At 36.6% G+C, this 19,614-nt stretch overlaps 1 protein-coding gene across 1 annotated transcript in view; it reads right to left on the bottom strand.

Annotated features, from left to right (window-relative positions):
- Positions 1 to 15,773: 15,773 nt before the first annotated feature.
- Positions 15,774 to 19,614, bottom strand: part of LOC126470068 (endoribonuclease Dcr-1-like) — a 287,625-nt gene continuing 283,784 nt past the window's right edge. Inside the window, exons 26-27 of the mRNA XM_050097576.1 lie at positions 16,108 to 16,183; positions 15,774 to 16,024 (exon numbers count right to left, since the gene is read on the bottom strand). Coding sequence (XP_049953533.1) covers positions 15,856 to 16,024; positions 16,108 to 16,183 — 245 coding nt within the window. The 3' untranslated portion in view covers positions 15,774 to 15,855. The remainder of the gene's footprint in view (positions 16,025 to 16,107; positions 16,184 to 19,614) is intronic.

The following is a 19,614-nucleotide window of genomic DNA, read 5'->3' as shown; positions in this document are numbered from 1 at the left end:
TGCTTGCAACATAAACAGGAGCCAAAGTTACCATTATGGCTTCTAATACCAATTGTACCATGCTATGCTTTCTGCTCCACAGTTGCAAGACTGGAATGGCAATGGATACAAGTCTCCAGTTTTGGCTGGACAATACTCGGAATGACTACCTGAAACACCTCATCATCAGGACCAAAGAAGCAAGACAGCTGGCTTGCATATGGTCCCCAAAAAAGTGGGAGGACCGAGAGTGCTATGACACCAAGCACTGGACAGTGAGATACAGCCTGAGAGAATCAGTTTGTGAGATACAGCCTGGGAGAACTTGCATAAACTTTTTCACATGAGTGGAAAGTGAGATCATCAGAAACATTACTTTAGGCCATACCATATCCTTTGTCACTTCTCGGACATCACATACAAAGTCAAAGATTATGACACTTTACCACAAAGACAAAAGCACAGAGAAGACCATGTCCTCTGTATGAAGCCCTACATACAGTCCTGAGGTGCAGATCAATGAAGTGTGTTTGGTATTCAAAGAAACCAATGGCTTGCTCATTGCCTGCATTGCTTTGACAGGAGAGTCTAACTTCAATGCTATTAACTGGCCTCCAAGATCACCTAACCTTACACCTTTAGATTTCTGTTTATGGGGTTGAATGAAATCAGAGGTGCACAAAGTGGAGGTAAATGCACGAGATGAACTGCTTCATTGTATCATGGACGCTGCTGAATTGATTACAAACCAATCACAGCCAGCTGAACAAGCAACACAACATGTTATCGCTAGAGCACAAAAGTGCATTGACGTTCATGGTGGGATATTCGAACCTGTTCTGTGAACTGTACAATAAGTGTTAAAGCCATTTGTAAAAGACATGGTTCGTCTTTTTCAACTGAATATATGTAACATGCATCTTGTAATGCATTATGTACTAAATGCTACATTATTTAAAAATGTGTTAACATACCTGTACTTCTCTGTAACATTGTTTTCAAGAAAATCACATTACGGTTCAGTTGTATTGCATATACATTCATGTTGTGCACATCAATTTCGCAGGATTAAAGCTCCTTTCAATAACCATACCTCCCTAATGAAGCATTTGCGGACCTATGTTCATATAACATTTTTTATTCAGAATTACTTATACTATCACTGTGTAAAATATTGACCTTTCCTCCCCAAACACCCTGTATAGAGGCACTCAAACACTGAGAAATGTATAGTTTGGCAGATTTCAAGAGTTCCTGCAAACAGAAGAGAACCAGTGACAGTTGCCTTGGATGGATGGGCCTACACCAGATGTTATGTAAGAGAGCAGTTAGACTTAATTAACTTTTTCCACTAAACGGGACTTTCAAGGCCTGCCTGAAAGTACTTTTGGGCTGGGGTTATTGGTTTCCATCATACGTTTATCTACACATACCTATGTCTACATGTCACTTGGTCTGTGATAAATACTTCAACCCAAGGGCTTGAATAGAGCAATAGAATTTGACACCTCAATGGTTCATGGGCTGTAGTACCATACGTTACTGTTTATACCCAAATCTTAACAAAGTTATAGGCTGGGGTGGACATTTGTTCTAGTAACCGAGTGAAGAATTTAGTATGCATCATCTAATTTTTTATAAATCAATGTCTGTGCTCTTCTGCATGTTCCTTAGTAACGCATGAAGAAGCAATATAAAGCAGAGCAGTAAGCCAAGCCAGAGTCTCATGTCCTCTACCACCAACATGATTACATCCTTAGCCTAACATTCAAGTCTTTATGTACTGTCTTCAACCACAGAGATCTGAACAATTCCAGCTTAACCCTATCACCATTTCATTCTGACAGCCAGTACCTAGCTTACAAAGAAACAGATGACCTCGAAACCTCACATCACCTCTGATCTGAGGGTGAGCTTAAAAAAGTAAATATGTCATGACCTAGGTCAGGTTACGACGTATAAAACTGGTGCCAGATGTGTGGGTCTAGGCTCCAATCGTTGGCTGGGTATCTTTACTAACAAGTAACACTACCCAAGTGCCACTCGCCAATTTTGATACACTTCAAATATGTTGTAGTCTAGGTCAAAATATGAGAGACATATTTTTTAGTAATGTCCATATGGCTGCCGAAGTGGTGAAAACCATTCTGAGGAAAACGGAGTTGTTATCTTTCTGAGCACATACTGTCAAAACAGTAGGAGATATAACAAAAATTTCAAAACATAATTTATATTGTTGCTACTATGCTTTACAACTGTGCAATCATATGTTTAAACATTTTGATATAGTTCAAAGTCCTCCCCTCACGTCACAGTTTTTGAAATGGCAAAAAGTATGTGTGTAGTAAATCTAATAGTATAATTAACAACAAATTCAATCAGATATAATAAAGTTAAATCCTGAAGTCCCAGTAGTCATATATAAGTTGGAAGTACCCTATATACTGATATACAGGTGCTTTGTCATACATGGCAAAATTTTTGTTTGCAGTTTCACAGTGCAATCTTGAAAGATGGGCTCCTGAAGGATTTAATTGACAAAATAAGGTCTTGCTCTCTGTCAAGTGTGGGAATAACCAGCGTAGAGTTTGCAAAAGGCTATTTCCCTTTTGTTTTTTCATGGTCTTTGTTTTATTTGTTTTGTTTTGTTTCTTTTGTGTTTTGGTTTTGGATATTATGTTTGACATCTACCTCATTATTTTACAGTATTTTGGTTGTGTTGCACTATCTTTGACAGTCAGTGCAGTAATGAGAGGACATTGTGTTATCCATTGCAAAGAAGTGCTCTATACACACAGAAATTGACCATCATGCACATCTGATTCCTGCAATATTCAGAGTGAGATTTTCACTCTGCAGTGGAGTGTGCGCTGATATGAAACTTCCTGGCAGATTAAAACTGCGTGCTGGACCGAGAGCACTTGCCCGCGAAAGGCAAAGGTCCCGAGTTCGAGTCTCGGTCCGGCACACAGTTTTAATCTGCCAGGAAGTTACTGCAACATTATTGCACAATTTACAGCATGTATCACAATTTTTAAAATAATAAATAACAGGAGGTTCACATTTATCAGGTTTTTCTATGTTGCATGTGCTCTTAAACCATGCAAACCTCAACAAGTTCACAAATTGAGGGGAAGAAAACTGTTATGAATGAAACGTTAAATTATCAGGATATTATTCCTCGGGTGGAAATTTACATCATAGCCATATAGTGGTAATACATCATAGAATTGTTTTAGAAAATTTTTCCACAGTCTGGATTATACAGGTTGTTCCAGCAGGAATCATCATAACTTTTATATCATTACCTTTGTCTAAGTTGTTAAAATTCTTTTTTGTTTGCCCTGTCCAGGAATCCAAACACAGAATAGATCACTCACAAACAGTAGGTAAGTAAGCATCTGCGAACCATTAAATAGCGAGACCTGATGTTAATTTATCAGATGTTGAAGCAAATACAACAATACTACTGGCTTTGTACATAGTTTTTTGAACAATAGGTCCAAAGTGACCACCTGTTTCCTGCAAGGCTATGAGCAAAAGGGACTGTAAAACACCACTTGCAGATAGAATTGGCTGTATCATGTAGCTATGTGTTAATGAATTCAATGATTGAGCAAGACATTCAACTTTTAATGTTCCTTTAAGGATAGGGAACAACCTGACCTGCATGAGTCTCCAAATTAAATCCAGATTGGTCCGAGTTGTAAACACTGTCATCTCCTAATGATGCAATATTCGATTTTATGTTTGCCACAAATGCAACAGCTTGTTCTACTAATCGTTCTTTATTGGTTAACTGTTTCTGAGTAACAAATTTATTAATTATTCTGGAAATAACTCTATGCCTCACTTTAAATTGGTGAAACCATTTTGTAGATGCCATGAATAAGTTGCATGACAAAGTAACTTCATCTCTTGTCCTCAAAGCCAATTGTTTCAGCTCCAAGTCATGAATAGGTAATGATTTATCAAATGCATTCTGGAATTGTTCCAGTACATATTTGGAAATCTGTAATAATTTGTCTCTTCGTGTTCCACCTTCAGTGACTTGAGTTTCCCTTCTATATATAGTGATTTTGTATCCTTAAACTTTATGAAATTATGTTGGACTGTTTTTAAGCTCTTATTCCTCTTCTTTCTACACCAAAATGCAACTGCCTTTATTTTAATATTCCAAATTTATTACAATTTTACTCTTGTTACTGTCTTCCACAACATCCTCATAATCCTCTTCAAAAACCTGTTCCACAGCAACAGCCTAAGGAAATACAGTTTCGTCATCATAGCTCATAATACTATAACTGTCTACAAATACGTCAGTGTTGATGGACTCTTTAATCAAATTCACTAAACGTAATGCGAACAATGTTTCTTCATCAGTAATGATAGAGTAAATATTGTATTGCAGACTTTTGTGTAACAGGTGTAATACATTCTTTGGATTCATCATGCTGTATTCAGAATAAATGGGTGTACACTCAATCTGTTATTCTCTTTATATGCTATTTGGTTTCAATCCAACTTTCAGTTTGCAAGTTCCAGCTGCCTGTGAATAGGAGTGGTGATTACTGAATGACAGCACCTGTATGCATGCAGCTGAAATGCATGCGTACATTAATGCATACCTGTCCTACTGTCTGGCCATCCCACACTTTCTCATCATTGTGTTTCTGCCGAGCGATTCAATGTCTATACCTGCCCTGCTGCATACATGTATTAGTGTAAACAAGCCGCAGTCTTGCGTGCGTGTGTGAAGGTCCTGGGTAGACTGAGGTGGTCACACTCTTGTCGTTGTCCTCCCCCTTGGAGTACATGGTCACAGTATAGGTCGTAATACACATGTGGCCAGAATAAGTCCATGTTAATGCTTCCTACATGGTCATACTTAAAACAGCCTTTGTAATAATTTATAGTGTAGATTGATCTTTCCTGCAATACCCTCTTCTGGCAATCCATCACAAATGTATGGAATAAGGAAATGAGGACATACAATGTATGACGATTCCTGTTGGAACAACCAGCATAATCCAGCCACTTGATGTTTACACATTCAGACTGTGGAAGAATTTTATAAAACATTTCTCTGATGTAATTCTACTATGTGGCTATGAAGTAAATTTGCAGCTGAGGAATAATATCCTGAAAATTCAATCTTCCATTCATAATAGTTTTGTGAACATGTTTAGGTATGCATCGTTCAAGAGCAGAGAAAAACCTGATAAATGTGCACCTCCTGTTAACCATTGTTTTAAGTATTGTGATACATGCTGTAAATTGTGCAACAATATTGCAATAATCAGATGTGTACAATGTGTATGCGTATGCAGCACTTCTTTGCAATGGATAATACAACGTCCCCTCATTATTGCACTGACTATCAAAGATAATGTATCACAACCAAAACGCTGTAAAGTAACAAATCAGATGTCAAATGTAATATCCAAAAATAAAAAACCAAAGAAACAAAATGAAACTAACAAATGAAAAGGGCCATGAAAAAGCAGAAGAGGAATAGCCTTGTGCCACCTCCATGTTGGTTATTCCTGGACTCGACAGATAGTGAGTCAGTATTGTTTCAGTTAAATCCTTCAGGAGCCCATCTTTAGTGGTTGCACTGTGAAATTGCAACAACACTATCGCCATGTATGACAAGAACCACATGGTGGACAGAGTGTGCATATAGTGGTATGTAGGGGAACGTCCAACTTATATCTAACTGCTGCAGCTTTGGGATGTAACTTTATCATATAAGGGTGAATTTGTTGTTAAATATACTATTAGATTTACTGCACATAAACTTTTTACCATTTCAAAAATTGTGAGGTGAGGGGAGGATTTCGAAATTTTTAAAGATGTGATTGCACAGCTGCAAAGTACAGTGGCAACCATAGAAATCATGTTTCAACAGTTTTGTACACCTCCTTCAGGGGGGGAAGGGGGTTTCAGCACTTCAGCTGCCTTATGGACACATATAAAAAAATGAGTGTCTCATATTTTGACCTAGACTACAACATATTGAAAGTGTATTGGAATAGGTGGAGGAGATTGGTGTTTAACGTCCCGTCGACAACAAGGTCATTAGAGACGGAGCGCAAGCTCAAGTGAGGGAAGGATGGGGAAGGAAATCGGCCGTGCCCTTTCAAAGGAACGATCCCGGCATTTGCCTGAAGCGATTTATGGAAATCACGGAAAACCTAAATCAGGATGGCCGGAGACGGGACTGAACCATCGTCCTCCCGAATGCGAGTCCAGTGTGCTAACCACTGCGCCACCTCGCTCGGTTTGGAATAGGTGAAAGGCACTTGGATAGTGTTACTTTTAAGAAGTAAGGTGTCTTAGAGTATGGAAGATAGGATTTTCTATTATGACAAAGTCCCATCTTAGGACAAACCGGTTTGAGCTTTCAAGGTAGATCAGGTACTGTGTCCAGGCAGAGCCATCATTTTTAGTGTACGGCCAGAGCAAGACAAGAAGAAGAAATTACGAAGAAATCACCATCCTGTGTTGAAGAATTATGAGACCACAGCAAGCAGCCAACAGCAGTAAACAAGACAGGACACTATCGCAGCATTTAATGACGATTGAGGTGGGCACTGACACCTGAATAGTAGCAGTTGTGTGCTGACCATACCGAATTCCAATTTCATGCCAGCACAAGACATCAACACAGTACTACCGCCTGACCAAGAAACACAGTGAGTGGATCACAATATAGTATGGAAACCATGTCTACAGCTGCAAAAAGAACACAAAAACATCTAATATGAATCTGGAAGGTAGTGAGGTTCCCACTGAGCATATAGTCTTGTCTCAGGCTTTTAAATTAATCCTAATGGCATTTGATGTAAATAAAGATGAACTTAGAGAACTAGTAGACAATTGTGACCTAGCATTCGAACTAACACCACGTCATAGTCATAGTGTGCTATTAAAATTTGTTAAAAATAGGGTTGTAGGTGCAGCTTGGAGTAAACTACTTGTACGTGATTTTACAGCAACTTGAGCAGAAGTGAAAGGAATCTTATTGGAGAACTCTGTGCCAAAAACGCCTTTAGATTACCATGTGTGTTTATTATTCTCTAGTAGATGGAAAAGGGCCAAAAGTGTGGCCTAATGAGCAAGCTGCATTGACACATTGCAAGAAAAATTTTGAGAAACCTTCCATAGAGTGATGAGGGCATCAGATGCTCAGGGTACCCATGCTCTAATTGGAATGCTAGTCCAGTATTCATCCAGGTAATCGAAAATGAAATGATTAAAACAGTCATAAAGCACAAGGAGAGTATTTAACATTAGCACAAGTAGCAAATCTAGAATTAACAGAAGAACTGTCTATTGTCTCTTATAAAGAAATGTTCAGTGAATCCAGTAGTCTGAGAGATTACTGTTTTAGCTGTGAGAGAGAAGGCCATCATATGAGTAACTACACTATGGAGAAACACATTAGGAAAATAGAAACTGTGCAGCAGAGTTGTACGAAACAGAGAAAAGGGCACCCTATCCTTCACCATGGCTGAGAAGAAAGAGGAAACACTACATAGAGGTCATAATCACAGGGAAATTGGGAGCAAGCAACCACTGGTTTGTTGTCAATGCAGTCTTCAGGGGCACCTATGACCATGTGACAAGGTGAGACCGATTACATGTCATGTTTGTAAGGAATCAGGGCACTTAGCCCGACATTGTAATGCCAATGCTAGGCTAGTGAACTGAAGACTGAGAAATTGGAAAACAAAAGAGTGGCACGATTAGCCAGTTGACTTGTGCCATAAAGTTGTACTCAGTAAACTACAAAGGCAGGAATTATTTTGTAATGGTTAGCTGCATGCAGGGACGTGTGGGAACCATGAGTTTCATTGCAGATAGTGCTGCTCAGGTAAGCATAATTAAGGAATCAGCATTGAAGATTATGGTGGGCAGTAACACCGATGAAAGAATAAAACATAAAGGGATCATTAAAGAATTAATAGAGACATATGGAGCCATGATGTTAACGCTGAGGCTAGATGGTGGTGGTGGTGTGTATGTGTGTGTGTGTGTGGGGGGGGGGGGGGGGGGGGGGGGGGGAGAACACATGTTTCAGATAGTAGAGGATGAGTTTGATGTCCCATATGAAAGAATTTTAGGCAGAGACTTCTGTGAGAAAATGAAGACACTGTGGGTCAAAGGGAGACCATTACAGTTATGGATAGAACTGGAACCAAACTGGCATACTGAGACAGAGCTGTGCAGAGGGAATGGACATTAGGCAGCCAAGAGAAACTTGTAACTTACATATAGGTGCAAAGTGCAAGCCACTTTAGTCAGTCCATCAAGAGGTCACACACATTGAGAAACTGCTGATTTCATGCTCATTGATGGTGAATTGGAAGTAAAAAGTGACACAGTCACATACCATCTATAAGCAAACAGCCTCAATCGCTTATACAAAAGCCCTCAAACACCAAGCAATGCAGAGTTTGGTAGACTTTGAGAGTTCCAGTGAACAGAAGAAATTCAGTGACAGCCACCTTGGATAAATAAGCCTACAGCAGAACCTATGATAGTGAGACATCAGACCAAATTAACATTGTGCACTAAGAAGGGTTTGCAAAGTTTACCTGTAAGTACCTCTGGGCTAGGTTTACTGGTTTCCATCTTCAATTTGCCTACATGTACCTATGTATATATGTTGCTTACACTGGTTTTTGGTCTGTAGTACGATGTATTACTGTGTATACACAAATCTTGACAGTTATAGTCCACAGTGGTCATTTGTTAGCTTAACATCCAAGTCTGTCTGTACTGTCTCCAACCACAGAGGCTTGAAAATCTGTTTGGACCACTGCCATTTCATTCCTGTACACAGCCACACACATACCAAGAAATGAATGACCTCAAAACCCTGTGTCACCTCTGACCTGAAGGTGAGCATTTAAAGAAAGTATGTAGTGACCCACATTGGGTTACAACAGAGAGCACTGCTGTGAGCTGTGTTGCATGCAATGTGGAGCAGCGTTTAGCGTCAGTGGCTGGCATGCTGCAGGTTGTCAGTCCAAATCCAATCACTGTCAAATATTTGTTGTTTAGTATTTATCATTTCTAGAAAGTTGTCAACGTTTGTTACATTTGTAATATTTGCATATTCTGGAAGATTCAATGTCTGTATAACTAGCAGCACTCTCTATCCAAGAGGCAGTTCTGTTCTCTCTGTCTGGGGGTGTCTGCAACAAAGATACTTTCAATGCCAAGTGTTTTATATGATTGATGACCCTGCTTTTCAATTTGGGACTTACAATGTTAAGTGTTGTATTTGACTGATGACCCTGCTTTTTAATATGGACTTTATGTGATTTTGATGTGACATATATAATAGTTTTCTGAATTACAATGTTGCTGCTGAACTTTTGGGATGGCAGGTGAAACAAGCTATACCGAACAAAAATTTTATGGTAAAAATATTTATTTATCTCCAGTGGCACTGATTATTTTAATACTAATTTTTCCATGTATTAAATTCTTGAAACAGAAAAGGAAATGAGAGATGTTATTTCACAAAACAGTACACTGACTGTGCTATCTACCTTCAATGATAGATGTCTGAATTCTAGACTAGTTATACATTGAACAAATTGTTAAAGCAAAACATGATCATTTCATTCACATTGTAAAACTTTTTACATTAACTTCAATATCTCAACAAAAGATTGTATAATTTAACAGAAAAATTCTGCTGTACAGTTTAAAGAACAGAGAACCAAAAAATGTGTTCTAATTGACACTATAACATTTAGTTTGACATCCAGTATTACCAATACCATCTGACAATAACATTAATCTTTTCAATGCAGATAATGTTTTTACCTGAAAAGTGGAATTACAAATGTCAAATACAATGCACAACTTCTACATGGTGATCACTTTTACATTTCCATAATATTTGGAGCTTATGGAGCAACTATACATGTTCATACTACGTATGATAAATTGACACACCACAATTTCAGATTTTCACAATTACTTTAATTTGTTCTTCAGCACCTTCTGATGAGGCTACACTCCATACTTTTTTCGTATCACATTAAAACCTTGCTGACTTGTGCATTAAACTATTTTTTAAAGCTAATTATTACTTGTTTCAGTATTTTCCTAACAGGGAAATACTTCTCACTGAGCACATCATTATAAAAAAAATCTCTCAGTGAATGCTTAAAATAAAAGAGACACTAGAGTCAACAACTAAATCTGAAAGGTTGAAAGGATTCAATTAATCTGGTTAGCAAATGAGGCAGTGTAAACAGGGCACACAACAAAATGAACAATAAGTCTTTATGTATATTTGGATGGTCTCACAAAAGGAGAAGTATACAGGAGAGATATATCACACTGCTCGGATGGTACTTTGAGAAGAAAGACATCAGAGAAAAGACAGTCACCCATCTGTATGTATTTCATTCACTCTTTATTCATTTACTCATCTGAAATCCTAAAAAGTTTATTAACAGCTGAGAATGTCAGTATTTATTTAATAACAAAAAACGAGGGTTATTAAAGTCAGCTGACTGTGTTTCAGTTGTTCACTACAGTGAATAAACTAAAGTTTATTGTGTTATTATAGTATGGCCATTCCACTTATTTGTCAAATTATAAAAATACTGTACTGAATATTTAATACAAACAGGTAAATCTTACAAGAAAAAAAGGAAAGAATGTTAAGAGTTAATGTCTCATCAACAATAAGATTGTGAGTCACTGAATCAGTTTCACAAGGGTGACAGAACAACTCATTATGGCTTACTGAAGAAAGTATACCAGCCTTTTTAAATTATGTAGGAGAACCACTCAATGCCAGTTTTATTTCTTGAGACAGTCAGATATGATGAACCCACTTAGTTCATGTCTGCAGAGTACTTGCTGGAAAGCAATTCAGATCCAATATTCAGATCTGTTTCACCATGAATACCCATATTCAAATCAGTCATATCTACAAAATAGGCAAAAAAAAATTATATATCAGAGTGGCTATGGATACCTTCCTCACATTTTGGCAGGGTATTCTTTCAGTGAAATGTGACTTCAATTGAAAAGTTGTTCATAATTATATAAAATTCAATCTTTTGTAAGTGTGAAATGAATGTTGAAATCCATGTGTTAATATGTACTTTTCATTTTTGAACACTATATGCGAAGAATTTTTAACAGTCATCAAATGTTGAACAGTGGGGATAAACTAAAGATAGCACTAAGTATTAACATAAATTTTAATTTAAATTCTGAAACAGTTATGTCTCCAAAGAATCAAAGCAGTATCTCAACTCATGTTGGACAACAGCATTAACAGTGCATTTATTTGGTTCTCTTAATGAAACAATATAAAATTTCTAAATTTTGTTTTCATTAGTTTGTTTTCTTCTACTATAGGCGATATTTTACCTACCACATATGCTACCAAAAGAACTGAACAATTCCCAACATACAAAGAAAGACAGCATTGTTTCACCAAATGTATCTTAAAAATTACAGTCAACAATAACAAGCTGCAGTACTTAATTAAATTAAAATCACATCTCTTTTCTAATTATACAGCATTTCTGTGCAATTAATTATCTATTGTCATAGCTGCAATTGGCAACTATTGTCTAAGTAGAAGTGTATTAGCTGCAACTGGCAACTATTGTCTAAGTAGAAGGCTGTTATTGTGCAGTTCACAATATACGTGCGCGCACGTGCGTGCGGGGAGACAGGGGTGGGGCAAAGGGAATATAGGGATGAGGATGCTATTCAGGGTAGTGGTGAGAAGGGAGGGACAAGAACATTTGTACAGAAAGCAACATTTCATTAGTATACATTGCTCTTCTTAACTCCTTGCACCTTTACATTGCTTCTTTCTTTTCTTGTTGGGGTAGACAGAGCCACGTTATAAGAATAAACTACGATCAGCAACGACAAGTTTGAACATCAATAACAATGGCAGCAGCAGTAACAAATGCATCAACATTAAGATTGTCACAATCACCATTACTACCATTATGAGAGATAACAATAAGGATCATGAAAATAGTTAAAATGATAAATAATAATAATAATAATAATAACAGTAACAAATTGTTTTATGAGACAGGAATGGTAAACTTTTCAATGATCTGATATTTGGTGGACAGTGATGCAGGTACTAAAATTTAACTCTAGTATCTGTCATGTCAACAAAATAGTTGCTACAAAATAAGTGGAGTCCAATAAACAATCATTCATTTGCTCTTAGTGCGGTGTAAGAATTAGCTTACAAAACTTTTACATATCAACAATAATAAATATGCTAACAACTATAGAATAGGTAATAAAACAGGCAGTCATGTAAGAATCATGCAAAACATAATCAAACAAGAGTCAAACTATTTCCTTTTGTATGTGCATACATACATACACATTTAGAGTCTTACTGCTGTCAAATGCATAAAATAAAATGTTCTACATAGCAGTTTCTGTTGACAGTGATCAAATAATTGTATCAGGATTAAAAGAATTTACACTTAAATATACATAAACCATAATTTAATCAATATTGTTCTTTCTCATAACTGACTGAAGTGCACAAACAATGCTGCCAAGAAGTATGGCAAATATTCACAGCAAAAATATACAAAGACCTTTTGTTTAAAAGTTATATCAATTTGTAAGTACACAATAAAAGACAACATAAGAAATAAAACTATAATACAGCCCACTGTATGCATATCATATGTACATTTAAAATATGGCTTGTAACTTCAGTGTACAAAGTTACTTGGAAATGGTGCCACTAATTTAATTTACACAGGTGCCACAAACATTAATCCACGTGGTAGTAGTGTGTGTTATTTTCCTCAGTCAATATTCCAAGAAATAGCCCCACACTACTGCTAATACTAATTTAAGTATATCTCAATCGACTTTTACACACACAAAAATTGTAATTTCTTAATACAGTTGTAAATTCTTTGTGTTTGTAAAAAGAAAACACAGTAAGTCACATAGAAATCACAGCTTAACATGGCTATTCATATAAGAAACACAGTAAATAATACTGGCTCTCTCTGGAATTGCATAATTTACTCATAATGTCATTTATACACAAGTAAAGCCAGAATTATTTAACAGTAATTGAAAGACAAATATCAAAACATTAAAGCCACTTTAAGGACTGTAACAGTTACACTTTTGTATCAGTAGCAATAATAAAAACAACTAGCATACAATGAAACCTGGATTTTACATTTTTTAATATACAGAATGTAAATACAATAAAAACTAAAAATTAATTCAGAATTTTATACAGACAAAAATATATCATCTGCAACTGTTTTTTAATGCACAGCATGTCACGTAAATCAGCAAGAAGTTCAGAAGAACACATGATTAGACCAGTAACACCCATCCGATAGTAGTACTACATATCTTTCACAAAGCTGCGTGTCATATTATTCATTTTATGGGAAGAGAGGGGTGGGGAGAAGAAGGGAGGGTTGTAGTGGGGGATTAAATGATTTTTTTTGTGGGGGTGGGGGCTCCTACACAGTGTTAGTAACTCTTTTAATGCAAAGAGAAAAAAAGAGATGAATGTAATGCAGCAACTGAACAGAGAAATGAATAAGAGAGAAAGACTGTGTGCTGCAGTTCTTGTAATTAGTTTCAAAGACCACCTTAATGATGATGCAGAATACAGACAAGAGTAATTCATGTAGTCAACTTGTTTTCATTAAAAATGTTCATTACACTTAATTACTGCACTTGAGTAGAAAGACTGGTATTTGAATCAAAAATTAATATTAAATTAAAAGTACCAGTACAAAATTAGCAGTCAAAATGTGTGAAAAAGAAAATCTGCAATAACTCATTTGTAACTACAATGGTAACAGAGCATGTGTAAGTCAATATGCACAGAAACACATGACATGCAGTCTTTTTCCAGACATTCCACCTGTGACTGGAACAGAACTTGCAACCTCAAGCCATTTAGCCATAACAAAGTGGTCTGTAAAAGCAAAATCCACATCTACATGACACAAACCACTTTTTTACAACAAGTTGAAAAGGACTGCTTTTTGCATAGGATTTGCTACTTTTCTATTCAATTTGTGAATGATACACTGAAGAGAGGGTAAATAATGGATATTTTTTAGTTTTCTAATGAGTCCAATATTAAATAGAAATGAAAGAAAAATAGACAGTTATTTAAGACTGGAATGAAAGTAAGTGCCTTGACTTTCATTTCCAGTTTTTCTACAGAAATTTCATAATTTTCTTGACTAAGGTCACCAAAGAATTTTTATCTATCATGATTATATCTACACATCCATTTAAAACTACAGTAAATAATAGTCTTTACAGAAGTTTCATTCACAGCTGGTTTACTCATACAATAATAACAGGCACACTATATCGACCGTACGTGTGTATTTTTTATTTACAGTTGTAAAGTAATAATGCCAGATGGTTGCACTGAAAATGTTTGCCAGTTGATGGAAGAGAGGTGACAAATGTGGAAAAATCCTTTCATTAATGTTTGTGAAAAATATGTTTCATGTCAACATTAAAGAGGGTACAAGATGCCATGCAACACCATGTACTGGGGAATACAGTAGCTGGCTGACCAACTCGGAGGCACAAAACAATCGAGGAGCACGTGGTGCTACACAAACCATCTACTGATATTTTCTGCAGAATTAAGAACAACATATGAATGTATTAGATTGAGTCTTTGCACTGTGTCCATTCGCAACTGACATACTCATTTACATGCACCAGGCCAGCCTAACAGACACTGCCAGAAATTGAATTTCACTTTCAAACAATTAGAGATTACAAGGTACAATAATTGTATAAGTGTTCTCAGAATAAATGTGAAGGATTAATTCCAGCAATTCACTGTCTTTCTTTTAAAAACTTAGTGGACTGGAGTGACTCTGCAGTGACTTATTTTTCCATTTATTAAAATACATTGCAATTACTTTTCATTTAAAGCTTGATAAATGTTTTGGAGAAAGATTATTATTCTTTGCTTGTGGTGGTTTACTTCTTGGAATTGTAATTCACCTGGAGTGATGGAGCTTTTGTTACCGTAGGAATTGCTTGTGTAGGAAGTTAAATGCAAAATTAGGGCTTCAGTAACAGTACATGTGATGGATCTGTTGCACTAATCAGTGATTTTTGTGTTTTTATGAATGGTTCACATGAGTAAGTATAATAGAAGTGACATCATTTAGGAAGTGAGCACTTGGGAACTGGTGATTGGGACAAGTGACTTTAAACCCAATCATGCAGGCAATAAATAAGAGAACCAACACATACTGTACCTTCTAAATTCTCCCAATGAAGTCTGTCCACTGCTTGTGTCCATAATGTTAGATTTATATGATGATTCCTTTCAAACTACTTCAAATGCTGGTTGTAGCACAGATTAGAGTAGTGCCTGCAACTGTTACCTTGTTTACTGGCTATGACAATTCTTTACATATGTCCGTAATTTCCAAATTATTTGGACAACACTGTTCTTTCCACACCACCCAAATTTAGTTTTATCAATAAAAATAATGACAATCAAAAGGAGGAAATTCCAACATAAATCTGAGAATAGTGACAAAACTCAAGTGGAAACATGCCATTTATGAATGTCTAAAGCAGATAGTGGAGGAAAATGCAGAACGCAAAATTGTAAACTCCAGGTTTTCATTGGAAAATAATAATAATAATAATAATAATAATAATAATAATAAAAATAATATAACTAAAGAAAACTTACAAACGGTATACTGCTGAACAGTAAGTAAACTGTAACACTACAGAGACTCCTTGATTAATTTGCTGGAAGTCTCTTGGCTGAGAAAACAAATTAATAGAATGATGCTCTAACATACTTCATAACTTTTTAGAAAGTAATCCTTTCTTTTTAAGTTGCTTCAAGGCACATTTTGCTGCAGTACATTTGGCAATTCGGTAATTACGACCAATTCCTTTAAAAATTCCTTTTCCAAAAACTTCCACTGAGACACGCACACGACGACCATCGGCCAGTTTCTCTGGTTTCCTTAAATAAAAAATTAGTTTCATTAATTTTTCCTCCTCAGTAAATTACTATCCTAGATAATGATTAGTTATGATGAAACTCACCCAAATTTTGCTGTTTCTGGCTCCAGTTCAAGAAGTTCTCTGATTGGTGATTTTGGTACATTAGTGCTGAATTGCTCTGTAAATTATATACATAAATTGCTACTTAAGTTCTGATGTCATCTGTAGCTTAGAATGTTATGAAATAGGATCCAATGACATGGAATTAAACTTAAACCCACACAACTGGACTTGCAGAAATGAGTCCCAAATTAATGAATGACAATGAAAACTATGATATAAAGCTAAAGAATGCCCAGTTTGTCATTATGTCCAATTAGGTTATTGCAAACTTGGGAACATTGATGGGACACAGTAGTGAAATTTCACATATTTGTCAATGTAAGACATAATTCAATATGCACCAGTGTTGATGACTATGTGAACTACTGATGAAAATTTGGTCTGGGAACAAAAACCTACACCAGCTGTATCTCTCAATCACTTGCAATGGTATCACATGGAATGGTACTAATTTTTGTCATTAATCATCATCAAGGACAACACCTGCTGCTATGATTTATTCTTGGGAATAACAACAAATATAATCCAAAAATGAACCAAACTGATTGAAGAAAACTCATGATCAGATTAGATATTAAACTGCAAGGGTATACTCTTTGGGAAATTTCTCAAGCATGAGCCCACAAACAACATGCAACACTATGAAATCAAAGTGCAGAAACTGATGAAAGCATAAGTGATAAATATTACTGAATGAGACTGTATGAGATTATTCATCTGCATGAAAATTATTGTCTAGACATTTTGAAACTATTGGGGATTCGGTTAAGGAAAAGTTCATCAGTTTCAAAGCCAAACTCACTTTTATATTTTTGATGACTTGAAAATGATAGTAGGTCCTGTAACTAGGATGAAAGGTTTCTGCAAGGAGGAGGTCAATTGTGTTGTCTCTAAGAGGGATTTACATTTTAAAAGTAGTGAGCTGTGCATATATAGGGGTGTTGGGGAGTCCCCTGCAGTTGCTGCATAATGGACAAGGTAACGGTTGCAGCACATATGAGCAAAAATTCTGCACTCTAAAATCCAAAACCTGTAAGTTTCCATGTCTCTTCAGTCATCATTGTATATTCAACACAGATGTACTCTTCAATGATACTAGAGCCTCCCTTCACATATCTTTATTATCTGTGAAGGATCATTTATTTTTCTTTTGTCTGCTCCAGTGGTGTCATTCTATCCTTTTACTGTATACTTCCCTGTCTTTGATCTACGACATGTTGGTTGGAGTGTACTTGCTTCTCCAATTTGGCTCCCCTTCTACCTTGAGCCCCAATTCTGGCCAATCCTTCCTAAGTTCAATAAACCACTTGATACCTGTCTTTCCTCTTGTTCTCTCCATTGTTTCGCACACTCTTTTTGTTATTCTATCCATACTCATACTGATCAGATGTCCCACAAACCCTGTCCCCTTCAGTCTGATTTCTCTTGATGATTTGCACATATTCCAGTACATTTCTTCCCTAGGTTTTTATATCCATGTCTCATCACCTCTTTCAGGGCCCAATACTTTCTCTAGTTGTCCTGCACCTTAACTTCCTAGTTTTACCATCCCAGCTGCATACAGTCCTGCATTCCTCACCATGGCTTTGTAGTCTCTCATATTCACATCTGTAGATATATTCTTTTTATTGCATATACATCTCTGGTCATGCAGAAAGGTGACCTCATCTTTTTCATCCACTCTATCATTTGCTCATTGCTCCTGTTTCTCCCCATTTTGTATGCTCTAAGGTATTTCACTTTGTCCACATTTTGCACAATGCCTTCTGGAGTTTTTTCAATCCCCAGTGGTATTCAGTGTCTTTGTCTTGCTGTAGTAAATCCTTGCTTCCATTCCACTGGCTACATTGCTTAGATTGTCAAGCTGTTTCTTTGCACCTTCTTCTGTTTCACTACTGCTGTATCGTATGCAAAGGCAAAGCAGTGCACTTGAGCCCTATTGCCCTTTTTGTCCCCCACATGCATCTTTTATTTATTTCCTTTCATTGTTTATTGTTCTCCAATGTCTGGTCACTTCAACCAGCACTATGTTGAACAAAATTGGTGACACTCCTTCTCCTTGTTTAACACTGGTCTTTATCTCAGACTCTTCTGACAGTGCTCATCTGAATCTTAATCTTGCCTTTGTGTCCGAGAGAATTTCCATTATCAGTTTTCGTCTACCAGTATAGTCCACTGTTCTTTATGATCCTTCCAAGAGTCTCTATGTCAGTGGAGTCATACACTTTCATGATGTCCACAACGTTTACTACTGTAGTTTTATTCTTCAAGACCCTATGCTCTATCATTTGTTTTTAGGGTAATGTCTATTCCAAGTATTCTCTTCCCATCCTAAATCCAACTTGATAGACACCAGTTGTGCTTTCTATATGTTCTTGTACTCTCTTCAGTAGTACATACTGCATAAAGTTCAATACATGTTCCAGTTTGTTGTTTCCTTGGAGAATGGCTTAACTGTCTGCATTTAATCTTTCTGTTTTTATTATTGGTTGAGGCCCAGAAAGTTGTTCTATACTAACTCTGTCACATGTGCAGAACGTCAGAGTAGAACCACTAACTTTGTTTCTTCCATCTCATGTTGCTCTGCATAAAAGTCTTAATGCCAGGCACATATCACATTGCAAACAGTTATTGCCAGCTCACCATGGAGAACATTTTGGAGTTTCACTATGTTTCCCTCAGCACAACAGTCTTGTAGTTCCCACTATATGGTTTCTGTAGAAGTAATTATGAAACAAGAGTGTATGAGTAACAAAGTAACATGTTCAGAGGCTGAATATTTTGCATTGCATACTTTTATTGATCGGTCTGGCACAGTCCTCATGATTTCCTATCCTTTATCTCAGAAAAACACTTACATCAAACATCTCCAATTTTTTGTTGTACATATTACAATCTCTGTCTTCCCCTACAATTTTTGCCCTCTATGGCTGACCATAGACCAGAAGAAGGGATTGGTTGGTAGGACATGTTCTGAGGCATCAAGGGATCACCAATTTAGTATTGGAGGGCAGCGTGGAGGGTAAAAATCGTAGAGGGAGGCCAAGAGATGAATACACTAAGCAGATTCAGAAGGATGTAGGTTGCAGTAGGTACTGGGAGATGAAGAACCTTGCACAGGATAGAGTAGCATGGAGAGCTGCATCAAACCAGTCTCAGGACTGAAGACCACAACAACAACAACAATGGCTGCTACCAGTATCATAAAAGTTATTCCTTTAAGTTGTAATATATGTCTTAGAACCTTGTCCCTTCTTCTAGTGTTTTCCACCTATTCCTTGCCATCTGAATTGTACAGAGAATATCTTAATTCTTTATTATACCAGTCCACATCAAGTAGACTTCATTAGAGACTACAAAAGTTAAAAGTTATATGCGATTTCATAATAATGGGCTATTATTTCGAGTGAAGGCTGTCACAAAGACAAAGAGTGTCACAAATTGCACAAATTCACACACATACACATCCCCCCCGCCCAACACACA

Source organism: Schistocerca serialis, chromosome 3, assembly GCF_023864345.2.
Source record: "Schistocerca serialis cubense isolate TAMUIC-IGC-003099 chromosome 3, iqSchSeri2.2, whole genome shotgun sequence".
Classification (NCBI taxonomy): Eukaryota; Metazoa; Arthropoda; class Insecta; order Orthoptera; family Acrididae; genus Schistocerca; species Schistocerca serialis.
The sequence above is the reverse complement of the archived record's forward strand: the minus strand, read 5'-3'. Positions and strand labels throughout refer to the sequence as shown.